The 20,213-nt window shown below is 48.6% G+C and overlaps 1 protein-coding gene across 8 annotated transcripts in view; it reads left to right on the top strand.

The window, feature by feature from the left end:
• Nucleotides 1–20,213, top strand: part of ARHGEF9 (Cdc42 guanine nucleotide exchange factor 9) — a 497,418-nt gene that overhangs the window by 377,068 nt on the left and 100,137 nt on the right. For all 8 annotated transcript variants that reach the window (XM_060249023.1, XM_060249022.1, XM_060249025.1 and 5 more), the window contains one exon: nucleotides 9,235–9,429. In XM_060249023.1, the coding sequence (XP_060105006.1) occupies nucleotides 9,235–9,429 (195 nt within the window). The remainder of the gene's footprint in view (nucleotides 1–9,234; nucleotides 9,430–20,213) is intronic.

Raw genomic sequence — 20,213 nt, 5'->3', positions numbered from 1 at the left:
GCATGCTGCAGCTGCTGAGGTATATTCTGAACAGATGAAAACAGATTGCAGGACAGCTCGGGTTTTCTAGGGCACCTTTAGGCAAAAGAACAAACACCCTTTTGGCTTTCAGTCAAGGGAGGAGAGGATTATTGCGGAGGGAGTGAATGCAGCATATGGAGCAGAGCCTTCAGAAATGGGCAATAGCTGGGTGGGCTCAGGCTTGGAGGACGGATCTTCACTATGAGAGGAGAGATGTGACAAGTCCGGTGGTTGGATTCCTCATCACCCCTCCATGGGCCGCTTTCATTCCTCTGTGGCATAAACTGGACTGGCGACTCTTTGTGCCAAATCTTTCCAGCTGTGTCCATCAATGTGCATCTGCAGATCAGTGACATACATTAGAAATGGTATGGCATGGATAAGTGGCATCCAGATATTGTACGCGGCCGGCTTTGGAGCAAAGCTGCCAAACAGATATAGCTAGAACTCTCCAGGCATTTTGACTCTGGGCAAAAATAAAAAATGTTTTTCAGCTATGAACAAGGTATTCTTACATAGGTTATTTTGATGCCGTTTTAATATATTTTATATTTATTGTTTGTTGTGACATGGTTGTTACTTGCTTTGGTCCAGATTTGTTAGGAGGGCGAGCTTGTAATCGTTTTAAATAAACAGATATCTAAATGAATACATGAAGAAACCCCCGAAGCTTAGCAGCGAAAAGCAGAGAATTAAAACCAATGAATACACTAGGAACCAATATCAAAGAGCAAAATAAGACTATCCAAGGTTATTTCTGTTTATAACTACACAGAGAAAATAACACCATAGACTTTTATTTATTATTTATTTATTGCACCTATATCGCACTCTATACCAGTTTGGTGCAGTGGTTAAGCGTGCGACCTCTTATCTGACAGAACCGGGTTTGATTCCACACTCCTCCGCTTGCAGCTGCTGGAATGACCTTGGATCAGCCAGAGCTCTCGTAGGAGTTGCCCTTGAAAGGGCAGCTTCTATGAGAGCTCTCTCAGCCCCACCCACCTCGCAAGGTGTTTGTTGTGGGGGGAAGAAGATAAAGGAGATTGTGAGCCACTCTGAGATTCAAAGTATGGGATGGGATGTAAATCCCGTATCGTCGTCGTCATCATGGCAGCTCCCAACAAAAATAAAATATTAGGGTTTGTAGAGTCTTTCGGGATCAAGTGCCCTGTTCTACTGGAGAAAGTTTTCCTTCCAGACGTTTCGTTCTCAGCGGCGGAGAACATCCTCAGTGGCGTTGCAGCCGGAGCAGACGCTCAGACCTTCTTGGCTGCTGTGCATTGAGTGGGGCCAGGGCTGCTGGAGAGCTGCTATTTCTAGGCTGGAGGGGGTGTGGTGAGAGGGCAATTGGTTTGTGGATGTGCCCATTGTTTGGTGGGGCTTCCTGGAAGGGTAGTGATAAGGAAACTGGCTGTTGAATGTGACCATTGTTCTGTGTTAATTGCTGGGAAGGTTGGAAGGGGTTTGAAGATAAGGAAATAAAATAATAAAAAATAAAATACATTAAATGTGTAATTAAAAACTAGTTAAGTAAAGCAGTTAAACAAAGCAAGATGGCAGCAAAGAAAAATCTGTTGCTCCAGAGCAGCTTCCTGTTAGACATTAGCAGGTTAGTAAGCACATCTGCAGGCTTCCTGTGGGCAGGGGACGTCAAGATGGTGGAGACATCTGCCACCTCTGCCAGATGAAGGAGGATTGCCTGTGTGTGTTCATGCTTTCAAGCTGCTTCAGACTTACGGTGACCCTAGGAATCAGTGACCCCCAAAAGATCCTCTCATTGAGAGCCTTGCTCAGGCCTTGCCAACTGAGGGCCTTCGTGCTTCCTGGGTGGAGTTAATCCGTCTCGTGCCGAGCTTCGTCTTTTCCTGCTGCCCTCATTTCCCTAGAATTATTGTCTTCTCACGAGACCACAGAAAGCTAGCCTCAGGTTAGTAATTTTAGCTTTTAAAGGGAGTCCAGGCTTGATTTGATCTAGAAAAGTAAGACTACAAAACTCTAATAAGCACCACACTGTCTACTGGTAGCGAATGTATTAAATAGGCAAACTTATGCCGTCAGAAAGAAGGGCGAATGATGTAACGAGTAATGCCAATTAATATATGCATGTATACATGCAGGTTTATAAATGACACGTATCTTGCTTCCACAGTTACTTTCACATGCACGCACACAAATTGGGGATCTGCCGTTCATCCTGTTGAAGGAGTTTGTATTCTTTGATACATTCACTGTTTGTTTGCAGTGTAGTGCTCGTTAACACTCTGTGAGCCTGCTTAGAAAAAGTGTCCACTACCACCCAGATCACTATCTGTCAGAACTGGAAGAACTCCAAACGAGGCCCAGGACTTGTTGCAAAGTATAGGCGTTTATTGGGAACTACAGAGCTGAAGGCACAGGATAACACTGATATCGAAAGTTAGCATTGGATACTCTTTATGTGGTTCTGGTGACAACAATAAAACGATCTTTCACACGGCCAGAGACAACGGTCTGTTTCCCAGGGTTTGTTATCAGTGAGGGAGGATGGAATCCTGCTGAGAGAGCCGGCCCGGCTCGGCTTTAAAGAGCCACCTGCAGATGTTGACCAGAGGCTATCTGTCACCCTTCAGTGATCACAGTTTGTTTGAAATGCACAGAAATGTTTATTAGTTGCTGGGGCAAGGCTGCATGGGTTAGTATTGGGTTACAATATGGAGTCACATAGGCTAACAGCAGATAGGAAAGTTGCCAGTTCTGACACTGTCTTCCCCATCGAGGGAGATAAGTCAGTTATGAAGTCCATAGATATGCATTCCCAGGGGCTCAAGGTGGGGGGAAGAGGCTGTAAGTGTCCCGGCAGCAACCCCCCCCCCCCTCTTTTTCGCCATGATACAGGTGGAGCACCCTGTTGTATATTCTCTCACGTCCGTTCGTAAACCTGGTCACCAGAGTTGTCGCTGAATCAAGTGCACTGTCTTTACAAACTCAAAATGCCCCCCCAGTTTGGAGTCGTGCACCCTCTGGATGACTCGTTTACGTAAAGAGGGGGGCACATAGAGTTTCTCCCCTCGGCGCCAAAATGCATCCTCTGCTTTTGTTAATTGTAAATCCTCCTCCGGGGGACTGTCGAGGAAAGCTTGTTTCAGTTCGGTTAGGAACCCGTCAGGGGGCTCCCTTTCCTTCCGGCTCTGCGCATGCGTGGTTACCAATGCACTTAGTTGGGAGGGCGTGAACAATGAGTCGATAACTTCCTCCCTCTTGCTATCGTGTTGGGGAGGCGGGACAACACATCCGTCAAAATGTTCAGTTTTCCGAGGCTGTGCCCCAGCTTGAAATTGAACGGCTGAAATAGCCCCGCACACTTTACTTGTTTATTGTTGAGGTTGAGGGTGCCAATGAGGGTGGCCAAGTTTTTATGATCTGTCCAAAGTTCAAATGTTCCTGCGCCCCTTCTAGATAGTGTCTCCACTTTTCTAGGGCCAGTTTGATGGCTTCCTTGCCCCACACTGACCAGTTACGTTCAGTCGGGCTGAACTTTTGAGACAAGTATGCGCAGGGGTGCAATTGGCCATTTGGCCCCTCCTGGAGTAACACGGCTGCGCGGACGATGTCGTTCGCGTCACTTTGGACCACAAACCTTTTGTTTTTATTGGGGTGTATTAGGCAGGGCTCGGAGGTGAACCGGGCCTTAAGTTCATCAAACGCCTTTTGGCACTCCCCCATCCACAGGAGGCTAGAGCTACCCTTAGTGGCTTGCAGTCCCTTCCCCTTGGTTTTAAACAGTTCTGTGAGGGGTACAGGGATCTCGGCAAAGTTATTGATAAACTCCCTATAAAAATTTGTGAACCCAAGGAAACTCTGGAGTTGTTTACTGGTTCAAGGAAGCTCCCACTCCACCACAGCTTGTACTTTGGTAGGATCCATTCCCAGGCCCCCCGTGGAAATGCAGTATATCAAAAAGTCGAGTTTTGTCTTGTGGAACTCACACTTGGACAGTTTGGCAAATAACTTGTGTTCGTACATTGTTTGTAGCACCTCCCTTACCAACTGGATGTGTGAGGGCAGGTCTTGTGAGTATATCAAAACGTCATCCAGGTAACAGACCATGCCCTTATATAGGTATTTATTCAATACTTCATCGATTAAGTTCATGAATACCTCTGACACCCCCTTAAGACTGAACAGCATGACCAAGTACTTGCATTGGCCCAGGGGTATGTCGAAGGCTGTTTTCCACTCATCCCCTTCCTTGATGCGCACCCGGAAGTAAGCATTTCTGAGGTCAAGTTTAGTGAAAATGGCACAGTCACTGGATCTGTGGGGGGGGGGAGCTCATCCGCCTCCTGGGCGTCAAACACCTGTTGCAAGTCTTGATAATCGGGGGCAAACTGGGCACTTCAGCTCTGGTGACGCAAAGTTTCTCAAGCTGGGGAGGGGAGTGTGGGTCCCATTTTTTATTCCACCGGTGCCTCTCGCACACCGGATCCAAGAAGTAAATGGCACTTCCATTCCACTGGACAAGCGGGTCGTGGTCGGCCAGCCACTCCAGGTTGAGGACGGCTTGGAACTTGGCAGCCGGGGCGGTAATGAATGTGTGAGGTTCCCAATGTTCCCCCATCCCCAGGCATACACTTCGGTCCTTATTCTACATGGCTCCTCCTTCATTGGGCTCCCGTCCATTTACTCAAACACATAGGATTCTTGAAGGGGCACCATTTTTAATCCTAGCGCTTCCACCAAGCTTGGGGATAATAAGTCTTTGGAGCATCCTGAGTCCAGTAGGGCCCTGATGCAAGAGAATGACTTGGATAGATTGGGTCGGGGTGTCTTCTCCTGAGCTTCATTTGGGGACCCCCCTTGTTCCTTTTTATGGAGGGCAATCATCTTGTTGCGATCCTCTATTTCGCAAGCTAGCTGGGTATACCCAACCAGATCTCGCAGCTCCCCCCGTTTCAGGGTCTCTCCATATATGTGAGAGTTGAGGCCCCTCTTGAATTGCTTGATCTTGGCCCCATCGTCCCATCGCTGAACTTTGGAATTCAGCACCCTGAACTCACTGAGGTACTCTCAGACCGATCCAGCGCCCTGCTTCAGGTCTTGTAGGGCCGCTATCGCATTAGTCTTCTTCGAAGTGGCGTTGTAGAGTCCTCAGGAGGTCCATGGCCGAGTTCAGCACCGGGGATCGCTTCTCGAATAGGGTGACATACCACTGGACCGCCGGGCCCCAGAGGCAGCTGCCAATGTACACTACTCATGACTGTTCCATCCGGAAGTTACGGGCCCAGACACTGAGGTGCCCTCGTACAGTCACAATGAAGTAGGCTAGCTCCAATGGGTCCCCATCAAATCTCACCTCACTTACTTGGGGTCCCCCAGGCACCACCAACAGCTCCTCTGGCTCAGGTTGAGGTTGTGGCATCCGGTCACCACCCACGGGTTGTTCGCCTCCCACAGCGCTCTCTCCCCCAGCAGGAATCTGTGGTCTTTCCCCCCATTCAGGGGCTGGTGGCGGGGGAGGGGTGCAGCTGCAATCCGCTCCCCCATCGCTCATACTTGCCAGGCGAGGTCTTGGATCATGAAGGTGTGCATGGCTTGCATTTCCTCCCGGAGCTGGGTGCATTGAACGGCTAAAGCTTCTTGCACCCACTCCGCGGTTGCATCCCCTGGCCCGCCAGTTCGGGGGTCCTCCCCTCGACTTTTGTCGCCCTGGAACCCCCACAGGTGGTAGAGGCGTCACAGTCCTGAAAGTGCTGCTGGGGGTCCTCTCTCAGATCTCCGATAATACTCTTCTGGAAATCCATGGAGCCCCAGTTTTTCCGCCGCACTGTCATGGTGACCGGGGTGACCCGTAGCCCTTCGAGTTTGGGTTCTTCCTCATCGCCTGTTTTAGTAATCTCCGTAGCCTGGTCCTGTTCACCAGCCATCATGAGTCTGGGGTTAGGCTAGGCCAGGGTGATAAGTCAGTTCCAACAAAATGTCAGACCCTGAGTCAAGGAAAAGACAGTTGAAGTTCAAGATCTTCATTCCAGCTTCATGGGCATACACATGCGTTGTTGGAACTGACCTGTCAGTTTCCCCAATTTATAAACCTTTGCCCCTGACTGTTATAATTCAAGCCAAAGCGCTCCAAGCAAAAGCGGGGGTTTTGTGCGGGGTTTTTGCTAAGCTCTCATCACCACAGGTGGCCACTATCAGTTCATGGTTCCATCGCCTCAATCTCTTTGACCTTGGTTACCTAGCAACTAGCCAATTCCCAGACATGCCATCCTCCTCCAGATAAGCAACAAGTTACAGTTATATCAAAGGCATAGCAAGCGCAGCATAGCATTGAAGTACAGCATAGTATTGTGCAATTGAATACACATGACAAGAGGAACAAGATGGAGTGACTCTTGACACTACCTCTGAACGTCTCTTGCCTTGAAAACCCTACAAGGTCATCATGTCAGCTGAGATGTGTCAGCACTCCCCCCCCCACACACCAACAAACACACACACATGTGTATGTTGAGCAACAGGAAAGAGGGTTCCTGATGGGGGAAGCAGAAAGATCAGCTCACACAAATGAATAAATGTGGTCCTCTAAGTCTTTGGAAATAATCAGTTTCACAGATCTTTCCTCTTTGAGCCTTTGATTGTTCCCTCAGTCCTCCATATTGTTCACACCTAAACCACAGTCACAGATTACAGACGTATTCCCTTCCTTTCTGTGTGTGTGTGTGTCAACAGGAGTCGACTGACAATGGGCAATGTGTGTGTGTCAACAGGAGTTGACTGACAATGTGGACTAAGAATAAGGCCAATTGTAAGGAAACATACAGCAGTCTCTAGAAAGAGATGCTAGGCAAATACCCCCCACTCTTGGTATCTTCCCACCCTCCCTCCAACTATGATGCACCCCCAGCCACCTCTTCCTCTAAGCTACCCCTGCACCGTTGACACACCACTAGTCCACCAACCTGTGACATTCACTGACCCCATCCTTGCTGTCTTCCCACCCACCAACCTTGCAGCTGAAACAGATGCTGCCCCGCATGTGTGTGTGTGTGTGTCCCTATGTTTGTGGTGGCTCAAAGCCCTGAAAGAGGCCCAGAATAGAAAAGAATAATGATTATGCGGGGGAGGGGGGTGCAAGGGGGCATGATGACAGTCATACAGATGCTGAAGCTCAGTATTCCTTTTGCTTGCAGTGCATTGTTGCCACCTTTTCCTTTCATATTCAGCCTTGCAGCATTTAGCATCAGTGTGAGCTTGTGGCTTGATCTGAGATTTTTTTGCCTGGCTTGGTTGTGTTATCTGCTTCAAGGCGGTCATTTTCTGTAGGGGAATTGATCTGACTTCAGTTTTCCATCTCCTTCCCCCATCCCTGCAGCCTCTACCTAGAAAAAGCACAGTCTTTCTCCACAGTGGGCACCAAAGCAGGAAGGAAGCTACCTCAGCAGGGGACAATGACACAGAGTCCAGCCTTTAAAGCAGTCATTTTCTCCAAGGGAACTGATCTCTGCCATTTGGAGAGCAGTTGTAATTCTGAGTGATCTCCAGCCCTCAACTAAAGATTGGCAACAATGGTTTCCCTAGAGAAAGTGGCCAGTTTGGAGAGTGGGGTGTATGGCATTAGAGGCCATACACCCCACCCTCCAAACCCCACCATCTCCAGGCTCCACCCCTCAAATCTCCAGGAATTTTCCAACCTGGAGTTGGCAACCCTGTCTCCTTTCTTTTATCTCCCCTCTGACTTCAGCTTTCCATCTCCTCCCCCCTCCCTGCAGCCTCTACTTAGGAGAAGCACAGTCTTTCTCTACAGTGGGGACCAAAGCAGCTTGCATCATTCTTCCCTTTGATCCGATTTGATCTGATCTCCCTTTGATCTGAACAACAACCTTGTTAGGTAGGTTAGACTGAAAGTGTATGACTGGTCCAAAATCACCCAGTCAGCTTCCACAGCAAGAACATGGATCTGACAGACCCCCCACTGAAGCCCTAACTCCTATAACTGGCTGTCATGAGGGGACTGCTGCTGAACAGGAGCAAGCAGCCAGGCCTAGGGTAGCTAGGCTCCAGGTGGAGCCTGAAGATCTCCTGGGATCACAACTGAACTCCAGACAACAGATCTCTCCCCCCCTGGAGAAAATAACTGTTTTGGAGAGTGGACTCTATGGCATTCTATTCAGCTGAGGCCTCTCCCTTTACTGATAGAAGCAACCTTGGCTGCCTAGCAACAGTCTTTGGCTAGCAGCTTCCCCAGTGGCCCAATCCTCATCTGTCCTGGGGCAAGGCTGTGGGGAGGAGGGAGTGATGGGAAAGTGGCAGCCACTATGGCCTCTGAGGAAATGCTCCCTGCATGGTCAGACCTTGCTGCCTAGTCACCGTTTTCCCGCCATTGCTGCCTGCTTTCTCTTCAGAATGCCACAGAGAGTGGGTAGGCAGCAGTGGGCGGGAGAGAGAAGTGGGCCCAGCCAATGGCATGCAAGTTCACTTGAGTGGTGGTTGATGGGCCAGTCATTGATGGAGTGCACAACAGTCCATGGGAATGCTGGATTTGGCCAATTCCATTAAGGAATTATTATCTATGAAACCAAGTAGAGATTACCTACCTACTAAAGTGCACCTTACCCAGCTGTTTCTTTCCATTGGTTCTCCTTCTCCACTATCACTTCAAAAGTGGATTGTATCCAGTGGAACTGTTCCACTAACAGCAAAGAGAGCACACACCCCTGTCAGTTTCTGAATGTGCTCTGTGAATGTGCAGAATAACTTGGATTTTGTGCACATTCTTTGTTGAAGTCATACAAGCTGTAACATGTACGTTGTTTCATCCACAGGGCTTCCCAGTGCCCTGGGCATTAGGAAACTTCAGAGCTGCAGCTCCAGGCTATGCGTCTTGGTCAGGAAAGAGCAATAGGGACACCATTTTGGGGGGCGGGGAATCTGCTCATTTACAATAAAGCCCTTCAGCATGGCAATAGATGGTGCCCACTTTTATGGGGGCCCCAAAGTAGTGCACATGCCCAGGCCCAGGGTCCCTGCCCTCCTAGCTGGAGAGGATGCTTGTCTCAGATTAAGCAGCCAGTTATCCAGGACTCCTGTTATCTTCCTCCTCTTGGCCTGGCTGGTCTTCTTTCACTGAGGAAGGGTCCAGGAAAGCTTTGCTTTGGGGGGGGGGGAAATGTTCTGACTACAGGAGTAGCAAACAAGCCATCATAACCATCAGCCTTCCTTCTTTTCCCACAGCTATGGGTGAACCAAGAAGATGGCGTCGAGGAAGGAACTAGCGAAGTCCAAAATGGGCACTTGGACCCAAACACTGCCGACTGCCTCTGTCTTGGTAGAACCCTTCAGAACCGAGACCAGATGAGAGCCAATGTCATCAATGAAATCATGAGCACTGAACGCCATTATATCAAGCACCTAAAGGATATTTGTGAGGTATGTGGCCATCTCCTCCATTAAGACAAACGTGTCAGAGGTCACCCATGTGCCATGAGGAATAAACTTGGGCTGGGAAAATCTGGGTTCAAAATCCTGCTCATCGGTAAAGCTTACCTAGTGGCTGTCCAAATCTATTGTACCAGGCTATTGTGACAATCAACTAGGATGAACCCTTGTGTATTACCCACAGTTCCCTGTTTGGGTGCATAAAGATATAAACCAGGACGCTTGGATTTGCTTTGGAAGCTCAGGGATTGAAACAATGCCAGGAAATTAGGATAACTGCAGTATAACAAAAGAACAAAGGATTGCCAGGGCTGGGAGTCCAGGTTGGAAGGCCCTGGAAAGGCCTGGGAAAACAAAGCTTTCACATTAATAATAATAATAATAATAATAATAATAATAATAATAATAATAATAATAATAATAATAATAATAATAATAATAATAATAATAATAATAATAATAATAATAATAATTTTTATTTATATCCCGCCCTCCCCGCTTAGCCAGGCTCAGGGCAACTAACAACATATTTAAATAAAAAATTATACAGTAATTTTAAAATAGCATTAAAAAGTTATACAGTAATTTAGAATCGGCATTATCTTAAAAAACATTCCGATTTGCATAACTTAACAGTAACAGTGATGTTCCTGGCGCTATTCTGTCTATTTGCATAATGGCGAAGATCACTGAACAGAGTCACTTTGGCGGGTCCATAAGTTCGGCCATCCTTAGTCAGCAGTCTGCGAAGGCCAGCCTAAAAAGGATGGTCTTGCAGGCCCTGCGGAATTGGTCTAGACTCCGCAGGGCCCGCACCTCTTCCGGGAGCTGGTTCCACAGGCATGGAGCTGCAACGGAGAAGGCCCGTGCGCGGGTGTTCTGCAATTTCGCCTCCTTTGGCCCAGGGAAGCCAGGCACCAGGAGAATTGCTGGGGCAAAGCAGGTTGGCAGTTGAAGTACCGCGACTGAAAAGGCACTGTCTCTGACACATACTTGCAACCTGGCAGTTGTGTGGGTTTTTTTTTTTAGAAAAAGCCCAGCAGGAGCTCATTTGCATATTAGGCCACACCGCCTGGCCTGGGAGCACGTGGCTGCCGCGTGGTGGGTCAGGCCAGCTGGAGCCCTGGCCAGCTCAGGCAGAGCTCTGCTCCTGTGGGCTCCGACAGAAAAAAAAGCCCTACCTGCAAGCAAGGATACACAGAGCAGGGCATCTGAAGCAGGTCTTCTAAGCTAAGGGGTTTCTGATTACGCTTCTGACACCGGACGCTGAAGCAGCTTGTTGTCAAGGCTTTCCCCTACAGCTGCTGCCCTCTGCATCTCGCTTTTGCTTTTTGGTTGGCCTCAGGTCCTAATAGCACCCCCATGAAGTCTACATTTGGCATAATGCTCCAGCCTTTTTTGTATTCAGAGAGACTTGTAGAGGAGTTATGCACAATGCGGTGATGAGAATCGCTGTTAAGTCCCTTCACGGCAACCCCTCCGGGGGTTTTCAAGGCCAGAGACTGTCAGAGTTGGTTTGCCATCACCTGCCTCTGTGCAGCAACCCTGGGCTTCCCTTTCTCCGGGGAGGGGGGTGGGGTGGGGGGGGGGGGCTGAAGGGGATTCCAAGCTGGAAAAAGTAGCAGGGGGAGAGCCAGTTTGGTGTAGTGGTTAAGTGTGCGGACTCTTATCTGGGAGAACCGGGTTTGATTCCCCACTCCTCCACTTGCACCTGCTGGAATGGCCTTGGGTCAGCCATAGCTCTGGCAGAGGTTGTCCTTGAAAGGGCAGCTGCTGTGAGAGCCCTCTCAGCCCCACCCACCTCACAGGGTGTCTGTTGTGGGGGAGGAAGGTAAAGGGGATTGTGAGCCGCTCTGAGACTCTTTGGAGTGGAGGGCGGGATATAAATCCAATATCTTCATCCACCTCACAGGGTGTTTGTTGTGGGGGAGGAAGGGAAAGGAGATTGTGAGCCGCTCTGAGACTCTTCGGAGTGGAGGGCGGGATATAAATCCAATATCTTCATCTACCTCACAGGGTGTCTGTTGTGGGGGAGGAAGGTAAAGGAGATTGTAGGCCGCTCTGAGACTCTTCGGACTGGAGGGTGGGATATAAATCCAATATCTTCATCTACCTCACAAGGTGTCTGTTGTGGGGGAGGAAGGTAAAGGAGATTGTGAGCCCCTCTGAGACTCTTTGGAGTGGAGGGCGGGATATAAATCCAATATCTTCATCTTCTTCTTTTCTCAGTCACTGCAGTGCACGGTGGTCGTGGGAAAAACTTCCACTGATCTCCAGACATATCGGGCCATAAGTGACCGCACTGGCTATGCAGCCTCTGCTTTTTGAATATTTGCAGTGAGACATCAAAAACCCATTACAGATTTAGAGTGGGTCCAACACGTTTTTGGGGAAATGTTTGTGGTTTTCCACCTCCCTAGCAACAGTTGCATGCCCAATGCCATTGCGAATGGGAGTCTGAAAATGCAACAGTGAGCAATCGCTGAACATGAAGCTCTCTAGCTGGCTGGTCTTTCCTTTGCCCGGAAAATACTCGTGGGACCCCGGCTTGATGCTGTCCAACGCTGCAGTCGGACTGGTTTGGCTCAAAAATCCCTGTTTCCATTTTTGTTTCTGTCTTACGCGAGTCAAATGCACGAGCCTTTCTTTTCAAGCCATTTTCTGAAATGTTCCTATTTATGCCTTTATAATGTTATTTTGGCATCGGATGCAATGGCATAAAAATTGACGTGAAATGGCGTCGACACAACGAACAAAAGAGCCCGGATCCCCATCAGAGGAAAGGGATGAAATGCAAAGGCTCATGAGGACAACCTGCAAAGCCCACAAAGGAACAAAAGGGGATATTCATACATGCCTAGCCTGATGCCAGGCCTGCCCCGCGAATGAGGAAATGACAGCAGGAGCCTGGCAGGAGGCACAAGAAAAATAGACCAGTCTGCCTTTTCAACAGGGACCGAACATATAATAGCCGATCTCATTACACAGCAGCTCGCCAGATACGGGCTTGAAAAGGGGAACTGATGAGCTGTGCAAAAGAGGCTGTTGGTGGGTTAGTTAGACTCTGGGTAGGCAAATGATTCAAGTCTTGCGCTGCCAAAGTGTCGAAAGGTGGGGGAATGCAGGGGTGCTGCTGGAACAGAACCTTTTCCACACTCCGAATGTGGGGGATCCACCACACCTGGCTACAGCTTCTGGGCAAGCTGGCTGATAACAGACGGGATGGCTCAAAAAAAGCCGTCTTGAAGTCTCCACACGCTCCCCCGCAAGCCATCCCCATTCTGTCTATGGGGCAACATGGGCATGTTCAGACGGCCATTGCGCACCATTCCTATCCCCATACATTTGCAGTAGCCATGTGCATATGTGCGCACGTGCGTTCATGCACACTGAGCAGTTTTAATTTTAAAAAAACTGGATGCAACTTGGGGCAGCTTGGTGGTTTTACACTTGGTGGTTTACACGCTTGCGCCTTTCCGCTTCCAAGGAGGCGACTGATGTGCGGCTCACAAATTTGCTCCCACTTTGGAAGTGGTAGCTTTTTCAGTTGCGCTGCAGAGGCTGGAGGACGAAGTGAGGACAGGATGAGGACGGGCGTATGGAGGGATTTTTTGGGTCAATTTCAGAGGCGTCTCCGAATTGGCCCAAAGTGTTAGCAGCCACTGAGTCCCTGAACAGCTGCAGCTCAAGAACAGCTGTGTGGATGAAAGCTGGAGGTAAAAATCAGAATGGCTTCCAGCGACTATACCACACTGGGCCAATCCAGAAGCTTTATAATCCTGGTCAAGTTTGCACAAGCTTCTTTCCTTCTGTGCCTGGAATGGGTTCCTGGTATTTGCAGTCCAGGAGCCCCTGCAAGCTTGGGATTGTCAGAGCTCGGAACCTAAGCAAGGTTGGTCACAGCCCTGGGATGGGAGGCCCCCAGGGAAATACACAGCTGCAGGCCACCTCTGTCCATCTCTTGCCCTCAAAACCCTGTGAGGACTTGCTGCTATTCTTCTTCTTCCGCCCATTCCCCCATGGGGGCTCAGGGCGGAGTGCATCAAATATGCAAGAATAAAACAAGCAATCAAGAACAGCTAAAATCATAATAAAATCAGTTACAGCACTGAGCTCAGAATCTAATCAGCACTTTACATACCATATATTGTGCTGTTGCATAACCCACTGGCCCCTGTCAGTAACAAACAGTCTGAATCATGATGAAATAGCAACGCTATATTAATAGCATACTTTTTTCGGCACTGATGATGGTACAACATGATGGCACCGCAGGGGAAACCAACCGATCTAACAAATGGACGCCCGCTGCCTCATCCAAAAGCCGGGCGGAACAGCTCCGTTTTACAGGCGCTATGAAAGGCTAACAAGCCAGGTAGGGCCCAAATCTCCGCAGGGAGCTGATTCCACCAGGTCGGGGCCCGGACTGAAAAAGCCCTGGCCCCCTGGTAGAGGCAAGATGGGCATCTCTTGGGCCGGGGACGGTCAAAAGATCTTGGGAGGCCGAACGAAGCGACCTCTGGGGCATATATGGGGAGAGACAGTCCCGCAGGTATGTTGGTCCCAGGCTGCACAAGGCTTTAAAAGTCAAAACTAAGACCTTGAAATAGACCCGGTACTCTATAGGCAGCCAGTTCAGACCGCTGAGCGCTGGCCGTATGCTCACCTGTACAGGTGATGAGTTAGCAGGCAAGCTGCCGCACTCTGCACCCACTGCAGTTTCCAGATCAGCCTCAAGGGCAAGCCAGCGTAGAGCAAGTTACAGTAGTCCAACCTGGAAGTGACCATTGCATGGATCACTGTAGCTAACCTTGGGGGGATAGATATGGTGCTAGTTGTCTGACAGACCGTAGATAAAAAACGGCAGACCCGACAACCGTCATGACCTGGGCCTCCATAGAAAGGGAGGCATCCAGAATCACTCCCAAACTCTTCACCTGGTTGGCCGGCACTAAAACAGCACCATCCAAGGCTGGGAGCTGGATGCACGAATGCACCCACCCCTCGACTCAGGCACAGGACCTCCGTCTTAGCTGGATTTAACTTCAGCTGGCTCTACTGTAACCATCCGGCCACAGCTCCTAACGCCTCGGACAGATGATCAGGGGCGGAGGACGGTCTACCACCCATCAACAGGTAGAGCTGGGCGTCTTCAGCATACTGATGACAACCCAGCCCAAAATCTCAGGCAATCTGGGCAAGGGATGTTAAATAATATTGGCAAAAGGATAGCTCCCTGCGGTACCCCACGTAAGTCAGCTGCAATTTGATGGCACTTCGTTATAATTTATATGCAGTCCATGGTCACTCACAAAGCTAGGCCAAGCCCCTGAGTTCCTCATTCATAGTCTCGATTGCTTCTTATGCAATCGTCTCTTGTCTGTGGCTGGTCTGCTGAAAGGGCTGTGTCTGTGCAGAGGCCCCGCAAGCTCCATGACATTCAGATGTCACCATTTGCCCTCGGGAGCTACAGAGAGAAAGAGAGCAGTTCTTCTTTTCCTGCTTTGCTAGGTCCTGAAAGCTCTTCCTCTTCATCCCTTCTCTTTGGGGCAGAGCTTCAGACTGCTCTCTTTCATACAGGGGCCAAAGTCAAAGATCACTGTTCAGAACTTCTGCTCCAGCTGCTTTAAGAGCCAGTTTGATGTAGTGGTTAAGAGCGGCGGACTCTAATCTGAAGAACTGAGTTTGATTCCCCACTCCTCCACCACCTGCAGTCTGCTGGGTGACCTTGGGTCAGTTGCTGTTCTCTTAGAGCTCTCTCAGTCCCACCTACCTCTCAAGGTGCCTGTTGTGGGGAGTAGAAGGGAAGGCCACTTCAAGACCCCTTCGGCTAGTGTAGGGCAGGGAGTAAAAACCAACGATTCTTCTTCTTTTAAAAATCCGCAACCCGGTTTGCGGCTGCTGCAGAATCAGTACCACGAGGGGTTGTCTTCTTATGCTGCTAAGCAAAATCCAGTGGCAGTACATAGGAAGGAGCTCAGCCCACTTTTTCATGTCTAGGTGGGGACTGGTAATTTTAGCACAGAAGCAAATCAGTTTAAATTTTTGTCTCCCTGTCATTTGAATCACCAGGGTCTGTGCTACGGAAGAACCTGCCTCTCCACTGTTTGCTCTTTTGCCTTTCCCACTTGTGTGACTCCCCTCCCCCGAGTAGTAAAAAGAAAGCTGGAATTCACCAGACTCTCATCCCTGCTCTTCTAACTGACTCTCCAGGGCCATCTTCTCAGTGAGTCTGACGACTTTGTTGGAATGGCTGCCGTTCCCCCCCCCAGCCTGCGATTTCAGCTCCTTGTGTCAAGGCAAACAACATTGCTGGAGTTTCTTACTCGGCTCTTTATTATCCCAAATGGAATCGAATGAGAAATCTTGCCAGAAGGTGGAGTGCCAGCAAATCTCTTCAGATGTCTTTTTAAAGCAGAGAAGACTGGAAACGAGCATTGCCATTTGCAAAGCAACGGGGCCGGCTGCTGGTTTGGGAAAGCTCATTTTGCCCAAATTAAGTGAACACAGCCTGAGCAATGTGGTTCCCCTCCCCACCACTACCAAGAGCTGGAGAAGACAGCTTCATCACCCCAGGCTCCTTCTAAATAGGTTGATTCCTCTTTATGCTGAAATGGGATTGAGAAACCAGACTGATCTAGCCTCTCACAAGTAGCAGGGAAAGGTGAGGGGCCGTGGTCATGTTTCTTGGTTAGCAAACTGTCCGCCTCCCCAGCCTCATCAAAAGCCTTGCTGCTCTTCTCCAAAATCTTGTGGATTCCCTTGCAAAGGCAGAAATGTTTTACCACCTGAAGACGACACTTCCCTGGTTTGGGATTGTGCTTTGCCTGCCTCTCCCAAGGATATCAGCAGGAGCCGGGGTGGGGGGTGGGGGGTGGGGCTGGGGCCCCACTTTCTGAACAGGCTTAGAGTTGGGCTTTGGTTTTATTGGGAGGGGGTTCTTTCTGGTTTGTTGTGGGTTTTGGTTTTGATTCTAAAATAACATCATAAAATAAAAATATAAAATTACCCAAGATGGGAAGCCATTAGTCTGTCTGTAGCAGTAGAAAAGAGCCAGCGCCTTAACAGAATTTGAAGCAGGGGGATGAACTTTTGTAACTCACTCCTTCATATCTGAAGAAGTGAGTGGCGACTCATGTAAGCTCCTCCCCTGCCACAAATTTTAATAAGTCTTTAAGGTGCTTCTGGATTCTGGCTCTTTTCAAAATATCTGATTAAGTGAGCCGTGACTTTCAGAAGCTTGCTTCAATAGCAATCTACAGAAAGCATTTTGAAGACTCTCTTTATCAAGAGCTGACAATCCTCAATAAGCAGTCCTATATAGCAATATATTAAGAAGAAGAAGAAGAAGATATTGGATTTATATCCTGCCCTCCACTCCGAAGAGTCTCAGAGCGGCTCACAATCTCCTTTACCCCCCCCCCCCACAACACAGCCTGTGAGGTAGATGAAGATATTGGATTTATATCCCGCCCTCCACTCCGAAGAGTCTCAGAGCGGCTCACAAACTCCTTTACCTTCCTCCCCCCACAACAGACACCCTGTGAGGTAGATGAAGATATTGGATTTATATCCCGTCCTCCACTCCGAAGAGTCTCAGAGCGGCTCACAAACTCCTTTACCTTCCTCCCCCACAACAGACACCCTGTGAGCTAGATGAAGATATTGGATTTATATCCCGCCCTCCACTCCGAAGAGTCTCAGAGGGGCTCACAATCTCCTTTCCCTTCCTCCCCCACAACAGACACCCTGTGAGGTGGGTGGGGCTGGAGAGGGCTCTCACAGCTGCCCTTTCAAGGACAACCTCTGCCAGAGCTAAGGCTGACCCAAGGCCATGCCAGCAGGTACAAGTGGAGGAGTGGGGAATCAAACCCCGTTCTCCCAGATAAGAATCCGCACGCTTAACCACTACACCAAACTGGCTCTCTTAACAAACTGTACTCAGATGCCCACAATATGACCAAATCCCAAACTGACTGGAATACTTACAGTCTTCATTGCAGCTAGATACAATTGTAGTGGAATGCAGCTGCCTCCATAAATTAATCAGTATATTGATGTGTAATGTTTGTGATTTGTATGTAATTAATTATAGGTATTGACCACCCTTAGATTTTTTGTATTTATATTCATTTATGATATAGCGTATTTTCACGGTAGGGGTTTTATTCTAGGTAGTGCTATTTCCTGCGTTCCTTGATATTTTGTAGGTAGCAGTTCTCTCCCAGACAGGGGGAAAGGTTCTCAAGTCCAATAGATTCTGCCTACTCAGGAAGGAAAAGTGTAAATGCCAAACTGCATGTATATATTCTGGCCACCCTGTGAGTCAGACTTACTGAGATCACACCGATCTCAAGTTTGCAGGTGGATCAAACTTCCCTTTAGTGAGGAAATCCTGAAACGGATTCTCTGACTTTGTATTTCCTTACCGCAATTCTAACACAGATTCCCACAGATTCGAATTTATTTGGAAATTTTATTTCTGAATGCTCTTGGACTCACATGCAGCAGAAAACACCAAATTTGGCAAATCAATGGCAAACATCATTGCCTTAAAATTAAGCCTTCCATCCCTCTATTTTTAGCATTCCAGCAATCTCCCACATAGTGACATTTTCACACTAGCAGCTTTCCAGCTGCAGCCCAAGAGGAAGGAATGAAGCCCCAGGGCCCCCCTAACCCCAGCCGGTACATCCTTGGTGGAGGGGGGAGGGTGATCAGGGATGTGCAAAACCTGTCCCTTTATTTCCATTGAGTTTTCTGCTTTTCTATCCAATGCACAGGCTGCTCCTTGCTTTCAATGAGGATGAGTATTCAGAAATAACACAGTGCCGTTTTTAAAGCTTGTACCGTCAGAGAGAGAGAGTGTTTTACCAACGGAAAGTGAATTGTACAGCAGGGGGACTTGGGAAAATTGTCTGCACCAGGGAAGCTGCACTCTCCATGCCAGAAATCAGCCCTCATATGGATGCTGTCCAGAGAATCCTTGACGGGATTCTATGACTGGGTTGTCTGGGGAGGCTGCAATTGCACAGCAGTGCTGCCGTCCTCCCCCTCTGTGAGCCAAGCCATCTGCATCCTATCACTGGTCAGGGGACACTCGCTACCTCTTGTCACCAGATGGACCCAGCAGCAGTGAACGAGAGTGTCCAGCCAGTTCAAGGAGGACTGTGCACAGGCTCCAGCTGTCCCTACTTACTAGGGACAGATCCTTTTGTGTTCCCTTTGCCTAGAGCCAGTATGGTGTAATGGTTGGAGTGTCTGACTAGGATCTGGGAGACCTAAATTCAAATCCCCACTCTGCCGTGAGAGCTTGTAGGGTGGACCAATCACACACTCCCAGCCTAACCCACCTCACAGAGGGGTTGTGAGGATAAAAGGAGAAGGATAGATGCTGCTTTGGGTCCCTGCTGGGGAGAAAGGCAGGGTAGAGACAAGTAAAGAAGCAGTAAATCCCTTTCCCCGCTTTGCCGTTTAGTAGATGCCTTGCTAGCCTCAGTGGGTTCCACTCCTTCCCCAGCATGTGTGTATAAGGTGATACTTTTGAAAGGTCCTGGTGGGTGCATCTTGCAAATGCTTGTGCATTAATTATAAGGAGCTCACAACCTGCCATTTCCACATGCTACAGAAAGCCAGGTAGATGTGAGCAGGGATTTACGTATTGTGCAACAGTTATGTGTTTGTAATATCTGTTTATTTACTTAGAAAAATGCCCCATGGGGGAGATGCTGAAGTTTGTCCCCAACCCATGCCACCATCCTGAGCCAAATCAGACACCATAACTTGCTCAAGTGAAGAGGGCCAGATAGTTGTTGATGTGAAACCTGGAGAGCTGCAGCCCATCAGAGTAGACAATAATAACCTTCCCTGGGCCAAGGGCAGTATAAGGCATTTTCGTATATTGGAGGGGCTGTGGCTCAGTGGGAGAGTCCCAGGTTGGGAGGAGCACGAACGGCATTTTTGCATTTCAGTTTGTGGTTCGTAGCTGAACCACAAATTAAACACACAAAGTGATATAAACTGGGAAGTTGGTTCCCAAACCAAACTGGTTTGTATCGGGGAGCAAAAAGCGGGGCATTAAATGGCTCCATAAATTTTAAGGCAAAGATCGAGTACAAACATTAAGGCAATTTGTGATGGTTCGTGAAGAGCAAAAAACTGGTGTTTAAATGGCTAAGAGCCTTTTAAACCTTTGTTTTCTGCTGTTCATGATCAGTCGTCTTACAATTTGTGGAAGTTTGTGGCGGCTGCCCAGTTGGCAAAACTTCCGTTTGTAAACTTTGAACCAGACAGAATTCGTCACAAACTTTCCAGGCATGTTAACAGGAAGCAGAGGTGCCTAGCCTGATGTTAGCAATAGGATGGAACACACTCTCTCTCTCCATCTTGCTGCCACTTTATCCCCAGAAGACTCCAGTTCACCCTTCAGAACTACCTCTTTTAATACCTGCCATCTCCCCCACCCAAGTGTTGTGGATTCCCATCAGAGTAGCAGGAGAAAAGCCTATCAGGAGCAACTTCTGAAGAGCTTTGGCTTGTCGTCTAATTTTAGCAGATGAGCTAAAATTTTTGTCTTTTTCCTCAAAAGACAAAAAAGGGGGCAGGGAACTTAACCCAAAATCAATTGGATTAAGAACCAAAAGATTAAGGAAAGGGCACAAGAGTTCTGTTTCTAAAACTGAAGCATAAATAGTATCAAATATTCTAAAATATGTATTTATTCCAAATTTAATTAAAAAAACCCCAAATATAGGCTTACGTAATAGCCTCAATTC

This window comes from Heteronotia binoei, chromosome 11, assembly GCF_032191835.1.
Source record: "Heteronotia binoei isolate CCM8104 ecotype False Entrance Well chromosome 11, APGP_CSIRO_Hbin_v1, whole genome shotgun sequence".
In the NCBI taxonomy this organism is placed as follows: Eukaryota; Metazoa; Chordata; class Lepidosauria; order Squamata; family Gekkonidae; genus Heteronotia; species Heteronotia binoei.
This window is presented reverse-complemented; position numbering and strand designations above follow the sequence as displayed.